Source organism: Chaetodon trifascialis, chromosome 7, assembly GCF_039877785.1.
Source record: "Chaetodon trifascialis isolate fChaTrf1 chromosome 7, fChaTrf1.hap1, whole genome shotgun sequence".
NCBI lineage: Eukaryota > Metazoa > Chordata > Actinopteri > Chaetodontiformes > Chaetodontidae > Chaetodon > Chaetodon trifascialis.
Window position 1 is genome coordinate 26063391 of NC_092062.1, and position 14882 is coordinate 26078272.

At 44.9% G+C, this 14882-nt stretch overlaps 1 protein-coding gene across 1 annotated transcript in view; it reads right to left on the reverse strand.

The window, feature by feature from the left end:
- Positions 1-14099, reverse strand: part of mtmr11 (myotubularin related protein 11) — a 36750-nt gene extending 22651 nt beyond the window's left edge. The window contains exons 1-2 of the mRNA XM_070966399.1: positions 13585-14099; positions 5420-5489 (exon numbers count right to left, since the gene is read on the reverse strand). Of these exons, the coding sequence (XP_070822500.1) occupies positions 5420-5489; positions 13585-13641 (127 nt within the window). The 5' untranslated portion in view covers positions 13642-14099. The remainder of the gene's footprint in view (positions 1-5419; positions 5490-13584) is intronic.
- Between the last annotated feature and the right edge of the window lie 783 nt (positions 14100-14882).

Here is a 14882-nt window from a genome sequence, read left to right on the forward strand (position 1 = left end):
ACACACACACAGCGGTGAGGCAGCACATTTATAACAGCCTCCCGCAGGAATACAAAGCCGCTGCCAGCTAGACGGTAGGTTTCCATGGCAACAGAGTCCTGGACAGGGTAGACGTGGAGAAAATGGCCTTTTTGTCCACGACAAGAGGAGCTCTGGGCCAGACGCACGGCGAAGCAAATGTTTTCACATTCGCTCAAAAGACGGGGAAAGACCGCCGGTTCCCCGAAACTGAAAAAACACCGCGAGGAAACACAAAATTCCTCCGCTGCACATGTGGAAGGAACCAGCTCGGCCCTCAGAGCAGACATGAGAACGGAGAACGCCGCTCTTAGCTCGATGAACGTTTTCGGGGATACCAAAGCAGAAACAGGAAACAGCCATTTTCACACGTGAAACACTTGTTTATGCTTCGCTTCCAACACGTAATCTGCTGATTGCACAAGAGGAGTTTAAATCTTTGGGCGTAATCTATGATTATCATGACCTCAGCCTCCAAAACCACGCATGAAGACTCTAGACTGGACTCATCAGTTAGACCCGACCACACATGATCTATCTCTGCAGATTTCAGATGCTTAGCACAGTGAACACAAGTGAACCCTTGTTGACAGCTTGTCTTTCAAAGGACAATCTGCGGCTTTCGCACGCCTCGTCCTAATGCCTCCCCGGGGTGCAACGGAGCCCAAAACATTCCTGCAGCCTAAAGACTTGGAAGCTGAGGGAGAAAGGAAGAGGAGGACGGGGAATCAGAGGCTTCTGGGCCTTTTTTGCACTGTTTGGTTAAATTTAAGGAGACTGTGCTTGCAGGTGTTTCAGGCCAGCATGAGTCAGCCGGACAAGAGAAGGTGTTTATGAGACAGTTGTCCTTTAATCAAATAAAATCTTTTTATGCTCTTCCCGGAGGGCTCAGGACAGAGTGCTACACTGCAGCTGTGCCAACACAGTATTGTGACACTGATTAAAGCCAGACTATCTAATATTGTACATGTTAATAATAAATCACAGTATTGTACTTTCTGTCTGTCTTCAGTCGCTGACTCTCTGGTTTTCGGGACACATGCCTTTCACTGTGGGTGTGGTCCACAGCTAGCTTAATTACAGCTGTGAAGAATAATAAAGCAGCAGCAGTGAGACACAGCTGAACATGTCGTACAGCAGACGAAACTCACTGAAGCCGTCTGATTTCATGTTTCCTGTGTTCGCTCGCAGTAGACTCTTCAGCGCCAGTGGCAGCTTTTAGATGCCAGTTAGATCAACCTCTGACAGCATTATGGGGTGGACAGCTCACCGAAATAAAATGTTGGGTTGGAGCTTTGACCGACTGAAGAGCAGAAGTGGGAAACTAACGAGAGACGCTGTGCCTCGAGGCAAAAAGCTGCACTGCACAGTCTCTTTACGCTGAAACCCAGCAGTTACAGGCATCTGTTATCTGTATTTGAACAGTAAGGTCTCACATGCCACCTCAGTTTGGGACCTGGCTGCCTGACAGCACCTTTCCCAATTCAAATAAACCCTTCAGAGGAGAGGAATCAGTTCAGTTCAAACAGAAAGTGTCTGACATGACGTTAAGACCAAATCTAGCTGAAAGCATTTGTAAAGTTTTTGCATGCGTCACATGCTGTCGGGCATAGACTTGGGAATTTTTCACCACATTAAGTTTAAATTTGAGTTTCCCCTTTAACATTTTCAGCTGCTTCTGTTGATGTTGTGGTCACTGACTGAAGGATATGAGGAGAGAGCGACCTAAAGGATCAGCCTGAGAAAATACAGCTGAGAGAGATCTGAACCACATGCTCTCAGCCTCTGGTTCATTTGTTTTCGTCCACATTTGGTCCTCATTTTCAGCTGGGATGCATGCGGAGCGAAAGGTTCCTGCCCTCCTCAACCCACAGGGAGGACGAGTGAAGATCAGGGTTAGATAACGCTGCATTAAATCCAGGGATACAGCTGTACCGACAATCTGATATGGATTTCTGTGTTAACGACAATGAGAAAAGTCCCCGATACCTGCAGTCTTCCCTGTAATTTGACACAGCACAAAATGTCCAGAAGGCCGCTCTGCTGGCAAACAATAGTACACAAAACCCAAAACCACCAACCTACATACGATGCACCATCCACGAGCAGTGACAGCATTTTCAAAATGACCAAGTTAGATTAGCCCGTCGTGTAATACAACCAAAGCAAAACACGTCCAACTTCTCCTTCACTAAGCCAGACTCTGGAACTGTTAGCCAGATGTTCATATGAAAATCAGAAAAGTAAATTATATCTCCAGACATACTGATTATTAGAAATGCCCCCAAATCTTGTATGATATCTCTTTTATTTAATGTCATACAAAAAGAATCTGATACCTTTTTCAATACCGAGCTTGAAATCCAAGTACACAAATATCGACGCTCCGGTCTCTTGTCCGTCAATCAACGAGCTATAAAGCTGATTGGCAGGCTTTTAATCCCACAGTAACATAAGACTGTAGAGAAAAGGGATTGTGAAGTTGCTCTGGAGGGGGTCCCGGCCTCTTGGCATTGTGTGTGAAGGGACAGTATACCCCCTCCCCCACTCGCAGCATTGAAAAGGTACATGATCTACCTATGGCTGCCGGAGCTGTCCTGACCCGTTTGCCCTCCCGCAGGCCGGCTCGGTTTCTGCGGTCCTGTGTCCCGGCGTCACATGAGAACGCCGTGGACGCTGCCCATTAACTACTGGGAGAACAGGACAACTTCGAACTTACTTCTGATTTTGTGATTGGTAGAGTTGTTCTCGTCTGAGATGGCACACATCTTAAGTTACCCTCCTGTGCAACAGCAGCCTCGCTGTGTTGATGCTGATATGAGCTTTAATAACGCTGTTTTTGCGCCGGGTTGAGCCAGCCTTTTGCAGAGAGAAGGTGTTTGAGAGAGGGAAAGGGAGAAAGAGAGAGGCCACAGGTGCAACGTGAGCCCTTTCACGCTGACTCGCGACTCCTTTGTGTCTAAAAGTGAACTTGTTCTCACAAATTGTCTCAACACTTACTCTGCAGAGTGTGCAGCGGGCCAAAGGATAGATTTCCCTGCCTGAAATGTGAATCTGTTCTTAAAAAGCTCCAAAATAAAACCGAGTGCCACATTTTCAGACCGGCAGAAAGTTATTTTAGCTCACAGAGGAGCTAATATAGGTCTCAATGGAAAACGAGGACGATGATTCTGAAAACATAACAGTGCTGCCAATACACATCTCTCTTCTGCTCTTTCTTAATACAAGACAGGTTCTCGTGGACAGCCGTGTTTCTAATCTGCCTGGAGAGGAGGTGGAGACAGAGAGAAGAAAGAGAGAAGTGAGAGAAGAATAAGACGGCTGTGGAAATGGAGGTGAAGCTGAAACCCAGCAGGGGAAAAAATGCGAAGAGTAGAGTCAGTCGACATTTCACAGTGAAATGTTAACAGCTAAGAATAGGGTCTGTGTGCGTGTTGTCAAGGGCCGGCAGAGCCTGGAAAGTATTTGAAGAAAACACACGGCTGGAAAACAAATTAGGCTGACTGACTGGATGAAAATAAGGAAGGAAGTGTGTGTGATTGTAAACAGTATGTGCGCACGCATTAATATGTGTGTACTGTGAAAGGTCAACGTAAGCCCACGAGGTCCTGTGTCAAAACAAGAAACAGCCCAGGCAGAAAATATCCTGCTTTAAACAAAAAACAAATAAAATGAAGCATCTCTTAACCTCATAACCCTCCTCACACACACTCATTTACACTCAATCTGCTGTGGTGACGAGTGCCATGACCACACAGCATCGGGATGGGCCTCTCTCAGATCTAGGTGTGCTGGTCTGGTGCCATTCTTACGAAAAGCTCCTGCAGGGTGTTGCTGACACAAGAACATGAGCGGGGTCGAGCAGGGAAGCAACTGCAGGAGCAGAGATTTTCTGTGGCCCTGCACCAGCAAGCAGATTATCACTTGGGTTAAGAGGGCTGACCTCTGGTAAGGCTAGCTGGCTCACTCTCTACAGCAGGGGTTTTATGGTGGGGGGGAAAAGGAAAGCAAGTCCAGGATGACCAGGATCTGCGGGTCATATCTTATCAAGGCAGCTGATCTCTAAAGAAGGAGGTGCCGAGTCACAGTCGGTGGCAGCGCAATTAATAATGTACTGTTCCCCCTGGAGGTGCAGAATGTACAGAGGCTGAACAGTTACTGCCCACAGCTGTTACTCTTTAATACAAAATGCATAAAATAATGTGGCACAAGTGCTTCAGGTAAACACACCACACTGCCTGAAAATGAACATCATGCACATCCATGCAGTTTTTCTTTTATGGCGCTGCTGCATGCAAATGGTTAAATCCTGCAGCAGCCATAAATCAGCATCTGCTAAAGTAAGCTCAGCAGCAGCTCACCTTTAATCACAGACCCCACAACAACAGACACTAAGTGCTGAATTCAATTTCATTTTGTAAACATCCAAGACTTTCAGATCTTATCTAGGCGCCCGTTCGGCGAGGCGCCCGGTCCCCTTTTGCGCGCTCAGGTCAGCTTCTCGTCAGCAGATGTTTTCCCATCTCAAAAGGAAAAACACCTGCTGGGACATTCCTGGTCCAGGTGTGGCTACAAGTGCAGCATGGAAACTCCAAGATACAGAGAACAGTGAATGCAGCAGCACTTTCCACCTCAATGCTGTGCAGGGTCTTTGTATTGAAGTTTGTACACATATTCACCATTAACTACCTGCTTACTAGGATACATAATAGTAGCAAACTGGCTCTTTATTATGTATTATTATGAAGCACTTATTATTATTCTGCCTTATTTTGGGGTTAGGGTTATTAAGGGTTAAGTTGTTAAGATTGTAATTCATGTGCAACAACTTCCTTACTTACTATCAATAAGCAGTGATGAGGAGGTTATTGAGGGAAACTCTTAGTTTAGTAAGAACACTGTCATATTCAACAACTATGGCTCTCTACAGTAATAACTATGCCTTAAGCTGCATTCACAGTGATTCACGGTGCATGCACTGCGGCCCTGCTGCACAGCGAGCAAGTGGGTTGTTGATGACATTAAAGGTACTGCAGCTGCCTCAAACTCTTTTCTGCCTCTTTGACATTGCGGATATGTCCAAATATATGCAGTGTTGATATCAGTGCAAAAACAGCGAGTCCTCCTCCTCCCCCTGGGTGGTCTAACCAGGCGCCGCCCCTCACCTAAACCAAACTGAGTATCTGCAGTAAGTGAGTGCATCTGACTCTGGACATAGTTCAAAGAGGAAAGAAATCAAATGTGATGAGCGTAAAATGAAATATACCATGATAGAAGATTTGGCCCCTTTACCGCATTTCTTATGTCTGATTGGCTGCGATGTTCAACCACAACCTGCTTATTGTTACAGTATGTTGAAACCGTCTTTATTCCATTGATGGCATCAAAAGCAGAGTCTTACCTGGCAGGCAGCGTAGCCCAAACACATCTCGACTCCTTGCGTTCATCCCACTCTGACTCAGCATCCTCTCCTGTAAGAGTGAAACACACACGTCTTGTGCTTGAAGGAATACTTTGACATTTTAGGAACTCATTTATTTGCTGTCTTATATCAGAAGATCAGCCGTTATGCTAAGCTAACTGGTGGTCTCCTGCTAGACTTGAGGGCTGCACTGATTTTCTCATCTAACTGACACACAAATGAATCATTTCGTGTTAACAGAACGCTAAATTTAGTTCACTACACAAACACCCTGGACGATGATGTGAAGGCAGTGCTCACTTCAAAGGAATAATGCTCTATTTTTAACCGAAGCCCAGAGACTCTTCGAACTGTTTAGTCAAGAAACAGACTAAACAGAACAACGAACACATGGACAGAGTCTTATGTCACCTTCCTTCTCGCTGAGCTTATTTAAATCATGGCTCTGCCCGCTCCTCTCATCTGGCTCGTCTCAACGGACTCATTTTCAAAGACAAAGACACAAAGCCAAACCACACAATGCTCCATGATTCTTACTTTCCATCTTGCCTTTTTTGTTCTTGCCTTCTCTATAATAGTAATGAAGTCTGTTCTACAGCAGAACCCAACCCCACAGAGGTTTCTATAATCAGACTGCAAGCTTACTAGCACATATGCTTCCACTTAACTTTGCTACTAACCCCCCTTTGTGAAGGCCATTTACATTTATCGGCTTGAAATCCCATAATACGCCAAGGCCTGCAATATGAGAGGACGATATGATTATACAGGTGGCGAACAAGCTTTATGGAAGTACAGAAATAGAGCTGAGGGCCTGAGCCGACATCCAAGAAAACTATACATTGTCCAGCCTCAAACGTCTCTCTCAGCAGTTTGGGCCACAATGAAACTATTAATCACAGTTTCATTTAAGGCTCCGGCTCTTTCACTAAACCTGCATTTCTTCGAGTCAGCAAGGACGTGTGAACAATAACAATGAAGCTACTCAGTCACCAGCGTTATGCTAACAATTCTGCGATGTGGTGAATTCTGCGTTTGCAGCCTGCTCGTGAAAACCCGACACTCTGAGCTTGTGACCCTCCATAAAAAAACAGGGAACATTTAACAAAGAGGACCATTGCTCCTTGAAGAGGCAGTAAAATCACACTTATTCATAGCTGGCTGTTTGCTTCACGCGTGAGAACGTCTAACAAAAACCCACAGATCCTGCTGTTTGCCACAGGTGCTATCTTGATCAAGCACTGGCATCAAAAAACACCTCTTTTAGCTTTTAGCAGTAGTCTTTGTTCACCATTAAAAAAAGAAAAGAAAACCTTGCTAATTTTTTAATTAATCAAATTGGGCCTAAGCGAAGCATGAACACAGCAATAAAGGCAAAGGCTGGTTTTAATCGATGCAAATCAAATGAGCGCTAATCAGTGTCACATGGGAAACTTTGCTCCGGTGTGACACCTCGCTATAGAAACTTCTATACTGCCAACTCCAACATCTGCAATAAAACTATACCAAGTAGCCAACAGCACGGAAAGCTCAGCCTGACCTATATTTTCTATGTGCTCATTCCAGGACATTCAAAATATGGTTAAACATGCTTCCAACAATTTTACTGACCAAATTAAAAGGCTGAAAGCTCCGTGTTGACAAAAACCGCTGGAGAAAAACAAGGCTATTTTTTTGATGATAAGGCAGGACAGTAAAATTTTACGAGACTTAGTTTCTGCTTGCCAGAGCATTGTTCATTTTTCTTCCATCTGGCTTTAAAATGCCTATGCTTTCCCTCAGTCTCTCCATCGACACCCACAGAAAACCCGCAGCTGAATTCCTTATCCCCTTTAAAGAACATTGGAGGCCACTCAGACCTTGTTTTGTTGCTCCTTTCATAAGTCTAGTATCTTAGATCTGTCCTCTGAGGGTTGTCGGGGCTGGAAAACTTGGGCCTCGGTTCGTCTCAGGTGAAGCCAGTGAACTCACTAAATATCTTTGCAATGCACAAGGTGAAGCACGACCAGCACTCGACTGCCAACTGGGCTATGAGCATACTGTGATAAGGGCGATATGAGTGGCGCTGCCTGGCTTTTGATTTGTGCACACAATAGATGTGACAGAAAGACCAGCAGCGAAAGCATTGAAATGTGAAATCCAGGCATTTTTCTTCACTTGCAGGCTTTGCTTTGCAGAGGTCACACAGGGAACAGAGATAAGGTCAACGGCAATGAGATAATGTCTAGGCATAAACTTAAAGATGTCATAGCCAAAGCAAGGCCGCTCTCTTCTGAGTCACTTATCAAGCAAAAACCACATTTCCAGGGCCGTGTTTGCGCTGACGTTTCACTTTTGCTTTAATTATGTGGCTTCAGCGTCCCCACTTTATCACTTTCACTGCCTCCTTCTCCCCTGTGCTGCCTCTCTGCCCCACTTTCTGCCCTCCTCTGCTCCCTCCCTTCATCCTCAGGGACGGTGGCCAAGGCTTATTGCAGTTTCCATTGCTCATGGCTTCCCCTTGCTACTGCGGCCAGACTTCTGCAGTAAGCGTGCTTGTTCCTGGGTCTGGAACATACTTCTCTTTCCTTAAACATCAGGCTCTGGACCGACACGGCCTCCTCTTTTGACAAAAATCTGCGCATACCAACAGGCTGAGCTGCGTTTAAAAAAGCAGGCACAGGGACTGACTTAGGATACTTTTTGCAGTCCCAAAACACACTGTGGACCTTTGGCATCCATTGTTAAGATGAACAATTCTGAGTCTATTTTGAGAGCTAATGCTCTGCTTGGGGCTTGTAAAACACACACTAGCTTTAAGCCACTGCTCACGGTACATGAAAGGGTCACAGCCCGTTCATTTGTATTGTGCTTTTCATTTCCTCACATGAATGGGGACAGTCACACGGCATTGTGAGCTGGCTTGCAAGAAAAATAAGGACATGAGGTAGTTTTGCTAAACGGGGCTCACTTTGAAGTGTTTCCTCTTATTCCATTCAGAATAACATGAGATTTTTGGATTACAGCGTATTTCCTTTAGAAGCAGACCTTCAAAGACAGATTGTATTTGAGGCCTGACCTCAAATATATTAATGCACTGAAAGCAAATGACAAAAAAAGCCTTAATAGTGTATAGAAAATATACTACAGGTGTAATTTATGAAAACAGTGCAACTAGATTCCAGCAAAAGCTGCATTTTCAACATGAGAGGACACAGAAATTACAGAAAAGGCAGAAACAGATTCTGACATATAGGGTAAAATAATAATTCATATTTCATGAGGTGAGGATTCAGACGGTTAATATTTAATGTGAGGATTTCTGTATCACACTATAGTGAATATCAAGCTTTTAGCCCATTTCTCTGGAAAAGCCTGAAGCAATTAACACAGCCCTCACTGCTGCAACGTCTTATTCTGAAACCTTCCATGAACGTCTGGCAAGAGGAGAATATTTACAGCAGCGTCTGCATTCTTAGCCGTTCTTCATTATAACACCATCAGTCCAGACTTCTAAACACACAACAAACAGATGATTACTGGTGCTCTTAATGGCAGCCCTGCTGAATGATGTGCAACTGTCTCATATGTGACTCGACATCATCCCACCCTCTTATTGCCAAATTAGTCAGAGCTGACACACAATTAACAGATGTTTGTGTAGTTGATGATGCACTGAAAGGTCGAATAGAATAGAATAGAGGAAGGCTAAAAGGTCACCTGAGGCCAAATAAAATACTGTTTGCTTACTAAAGGAAGACAGTAGTTTATCAACAGCCAACAGCCATGCTAGGGGCTCAGTGAGGCTGCACAGCAGTGCGCTAAACTGACAGTGCTAACATACTGATGTTTGACAGGCACGTTGACAAAGTTCACCATCATATTTAGCATTTCCTAATCAGCAGTGACACAAGGTAGAGCTGAGGATAAGGGGAATGGCATTAGTTTTGACTCAACCTTTGAGTCACTGATCTTCGCTGCATGTCTATTCCTGTGAACGTACACTGTGATGAGTGAAAAACTGCCAAATTCCTTGTATGTGTAAACGTACTAATGATTCTGATTTTGGTTAGCCACTGAAATACAGTGATGAAGGAAGTCAGCGAACGAGCTAGCTAGCCACTTCAGGGCTGTACGCTTCCTTCTTTAGGTGGTAGCACTGGTGCTAGCAAGTTAAAAATTTTAGTAACACACAGTTGGACAGTTAGTTAACGTGTTTATTGCCTACATGAATTTGATACTGATAAGAAATTCTAACAATGTTGAACAACAATTAAACTGATTCTTTAACCTTAATTTTTCCTCCACCTGAACACAACAGGATGAATTTAAACATTTTTAAACATGAAAAATCAACAGTGTTATATTTTCAATGCTCATCAGTGAACTGTCTGTGCTGGCCATCCGTTCGCCTGCCGCCATACAATGCTTACAAAACAATGCCTTTTTGGTCTGGTCGTATACAAGCCAGGTGAAATCTTTTAACCACTGAGGGTTGAATCGATTCATTTTTGTATCTGAGGAGACTGGCCGGTCAGCATCAGACTCTGTAAATGCTGTAGTAGTACTATTTTCCTCCACACGGCATCTTTTATTCTCGTTGTCGTGACCTACCGAGGTAGAAACTACAGAAAAATACCTCTTCATTTTGCTTGAGTCTTCTCGTTATTCTTAGTTGTTGCGGTTGGTTTGTCATAAAAGTGATACAAAAGTCGCGGTTTCCCGGCACAGATCAGCGAGGGCGGGAACATTAGACACTTAGAACTACAACTCCCATGAAGCATTGTTCCAACAACTGACGAACAGGACAAGAGACAGTAATAAAGCCTAGTTTTCCCCACTATTTTTTTAGACATGATACCAGCGCAACATCGTCGCACTTGTGCTAGTGGATGCATATTTCTCTTCGCACAGAATGATTTTTAGTAGCAAATGCGACGGAAATTGTCGCACTGTACAGCCCTGCACTTTATTGTCTACTATTCTTTCTATTGCTCACTTGTGATGGAGCTTGTTTTTTAATTTTAATCCTCAATGGTGGTTGTTGAACAATGCAGACAACAACTCTGCTGATCCCTCGCTACCTCTCAGTGTCATCAAACACCCTCTTTTGTTACTGACTTGCTCGAGAGACCCCTAGTGGCAGAAATGAGCGTTTGTGCACTGTGTGTTTAATGGATCAGCAACGGCTAAAACAAAGCTAATCAAAATCTGATTCTTTCTTCACTGTGCTCTTCTGTGTTTTGTCCAGCTCAAACTGATTGTGTTGTAGTAACGCTCTCCTTAATCAAAGCTGCGACCTACAGCACCAGCAATCTGTTGCAGACGTGAGAGTGCAAATTAGTTGTGCGTGTGGATAACAATTTGGTGACGCCGGACTCCCAAGATGGCAAAAATTTGCTAAACTGCTACGATAACAGATTTCCCCTCTCTCATAAACATCCAGCTAGCAGTTTCTCTGTCGCTTTCACCTGTCATAATGACAAACGTTGCACGCGGCAGGTCAACGTTAACACCACTGTCAGAGGCGCCTTGACACAGAAGTTTCTGGGATTTTACTTCTGGAAGTGCAGGAGGGTTGCTTAGCAGCTGGACAGACCATTCTGTGACTGAAACATCACATGTCTGACGCCCACAGCGGGCAGCATGTCCATCAACAGCAGCATTTCCTCCTCTTGGTCTCTGGAACATGTTGAAGTCGTGGAATCCCTTAATTCTCATTAACAGCACATCATTGCTGCAGATTAGGCCGTTAGCTAAACGGCTTGAGTGAGAATCTAATGCTGAACGCTGTCAGTGGCTCATAATGGTCTCTTGTTTGAAACATTATTTTGACAGTCACCTCTAGTCTGACAGCTCCGGTCCCACGAGTGAGATTACCAGAGCCATTCCACACACACAGAGCAGACAAACGACCTGGCCTCTCAAGACCCAGCCTTTCTGCAAGTGAATACTGCCGCTGGTTAATTATCACTCAAAGCCAGATCGATGCACCCTCTAACGGGACCATAAATCTGCTCCCGCACTCACAGGAGCTCATTGTTGTGCTCTGTTTAAGCCGTGGAAGCCTCGGCAGCTCAGGGGCTGGCAGCGAATGTGACGTCTGGGTCCTGTGGGAGCGGGTGTGGGAGACTATACTGCTTTGACCCACTCCTATCAGGCTGAGATCTTCAGCCTCTGTGAATAGAGCTCAGATGATCCCTCCTCTGGCATTTTTGCTTCTGTGGAGCTTTGTGCTGCGCGCCTTTCATGCTGACTGCTTCAAAGCAGGCTGGGAGATGCAGATAGAGGGAACTCAAGGGGATAGGCACAGCCAAAATAAGCCTCAATAAGCAGACTATCCTGTCAAGATGCAGGCCTGAGCATCGTCATGTAGCATGTATGCGCTGCTGGTTTTCTTAAAACCCTTTGGCTTCATCATTTAAACTTAACCACTTAAACACTTAATTGTGAGGACCTGCTGCTTTTCTTCATCTTATGAGACAGAAAAGCAGATCTCTTTGGATTTTGGTCTGCTGGTCTTACAAACCAAGCAATATGTGTGGAGGTCACAAAATAGCAATTAGTTGCAGCCCTGTCGCAGCTTACGCCATCCAAAACGGGCTGGGTCTTACACCTTGATTCAAGAAGAGAAGATTCACCAGTACGTGCAAACTGCAAAGCCATCTGGTCCAAATTCAGCCCAGGATTGGATTCAGTTTTCTAAAGCAGTCTTAACACATGCTCATGGAGGAAAAAGCCCACAAGAGTGTGTGGGTGGCCTGCTGTGCATATAATCTACACAGCCTACTACACCACATTACCATATCTTAGGCTCAGCCACAGCCTCATACTTGGACAAACGGGAATCCATCGGCGGGGGGCTGTGGTGATTTCTGCGTCTCGTTCAGAGGTAATCAAATTCCAAACTCCTCTACCTCCCAACTGCTGTCTCCATGGCGACAGCCAGATGTTAAGCAGCACATCACCCCCACTCCACACGCGAGCCTCGCCCCAGGGCAGAGCAAAGAGGCATCTGTTAGCGTTTCCCCCTGTGGCTGCTGAAAATAACCAGGGAGAGACAAAAAGCCAGGCAACACGGAGACATGCCAAGAGGCTGTTCCCGAAGGAACGAGTAGCGCTGAACACATCCTGCTGTGTGTGCACACTGCTTTGTGCTGTCTATCACACTAACCAGCCCGTCTGTCCTCTGTCCTCTCAGGTGCTCCTGAACAGGGACAATATCTCACAAAAATGCAACAGCAGAGGGATTTTATCTTCACCATTTCAGAGCTGTAGCATCGTGTCATAAATTCAGCTGAAACTGGCTGCAACTGTTTAGTACACAGTTCTCTGCAGATGATGATCGTCTGCACCATTTGTCTTTGTGCACAACAACTTAATCCCATATGAGGCAAACCCCCTGCCTTGAGAAGTGATTAAGATTCACCACCACTTCATTGGCCTTTAATAAGGCATGCAGCTGAAGACAGTGACATTATGTGCCCTTACAGTGATAATGCGTCTCCCTGTTGTCCAGACAGCCCCCCCTCTGAAGGCTGCCCACAGAACTAACATGAGACAGTCCACATTCACACTGCGAGCAGGCTCTCAGAGGGGTCTCTGAGGAGGGACTGCAGGTTTCTGATGGCTGCAAACTACCTGGATGTACATTTATAGCTCTGCTCGGTCAATGATGGCCGGTGTTTCCTGCATCATTACATGAACTGCTTCCTGGCCTCTCTGGTCTTCAATCACATGAGGAGTGTTGATGACTTACAGCACTGAGGAAGCCAACTTGGCTGAACTAAAACCTTCATCTGATTCAATTTCAAATCATAATTCAGCTCAAAATTACATATCTTCATACTGAAGCTCTTGCCAGGTCCCAGAACAGAGAAGATGATCAAATTAGGGGTTAAATGAAAAACGAAAAACTAGCTAAGCGCTGCATCTTCATAAACACAAGCTTGGAAATTGACATCTGCTGTACAGGAGGGGAAAAAAGCTTAACTGTCATTATACTCACACTGGTTTTTTAATACCCCTATTATTGCTCAGTCTGCAGTCATGTGATAGTATAAAACAGGCTAAAAACAAGTTAATGCTAATGCTGTTTGCTGACTTTCACTCAGCAAACAAAGCTAGTTAGCGTCAGTTAGCTAACTTAACGTGAACGACCTTACCTTGATATCAGGGAGCATTTGTCTCACTTTGAACGTGGTTTTAGATCCTGTCAACATCTTTGACGGCAGTTCAAGTCGGCTTAAATAGAAAAAAACACGAGCGAAATGAAGCCGAATGACTGAAAAATAAATAAAATCTCTGTTACTAAAAGCTAACGCTCGTCAGCGTTCTCCTCTTTCCATTTTTTAGCCGAGAAAAAGCGTGAGAAAGAGGAGAAAAGGGGTCCGGAGAGCAGTGGCGGTTAGCCTGTATCACCGGCTGCTACAACTGAGGTGTTCAGGGTGGACAAGCAAACTATTGACGCGCTTTTCATCGCTGTTCGCACTGACAGCATCCGTGTCCCGACCACGCAAACAACAACGAGAGCACACCCAGCCGAAGCCCAGCAGCAGTCACTGGGACTATTATTAACTGGTGTTAGTCACTAACGGAGAGATGTGTTCACCGTAACTGCCTCTTTCCTACCCGCTGCGCTCTGTTTATGCCTTCGCCATAGTGAAACACTCTGTCACACAGCGAAGAAAACAGCCAAGTGCAGCAGAGGAGCTTCTTAAAGGGCCAGTGCGTCTGGACCGGCAGAGTCCACGGCTGACAGTCAGAGTCCACAGGAAGTTTTATTTTACTCACCAGAAGCTGAGCGCAGCGGGAGTGGCCAGTTTTCCCAGCTTTCAGTACATCCCTTGAACTCAACGCCACTTAACGGTGACTTTTACACAGTAGTGGAAGAAGTACCACAATAATACAAAAATACACACAAAAAATACCCCATATGAGTAAACTTTCTGCACCCAATCATGCTGCAATAGAATAAAAACTATTTCAGGTAGTTATTTTGCAGCATTTTATTTAACTCTGAGAAGCCCCATTAATCTGCACAATATTTTGAGTTCCTTTAATTCAAGCCTGTTTCTCTATGGTGCCCTTTGTTTTGCTTTTCATACATCTGTGTCTTTTCTTTACACACTACACATCTCTTTAAAGTGACTCTCCCATAAATTAGACTTTGCTCTCCAGTGGTTGTTGCCTACATGACTTGTTTGGCCCTGAATGACATTCAAGGAAACAACTTTTGTTCTGCACATAGTTCGTAAAATGAAAGAGTCGGCTCTGCTTTTCACAGTGACTGCTCTGGCTTTGTGTGCAGGAAACTTGCTGCTGAGGGTTTAAATTGAAGCGGTAGCTCAGCCAGCAAGCCAACATCCATAAAACCATTCAACTCTTGACCTTCTAGTGTTTCAAGCCTGCAAAAACCCTCCTGAAAACAGAATAATCTTGCTAACTTACCAGCTACAGCCTC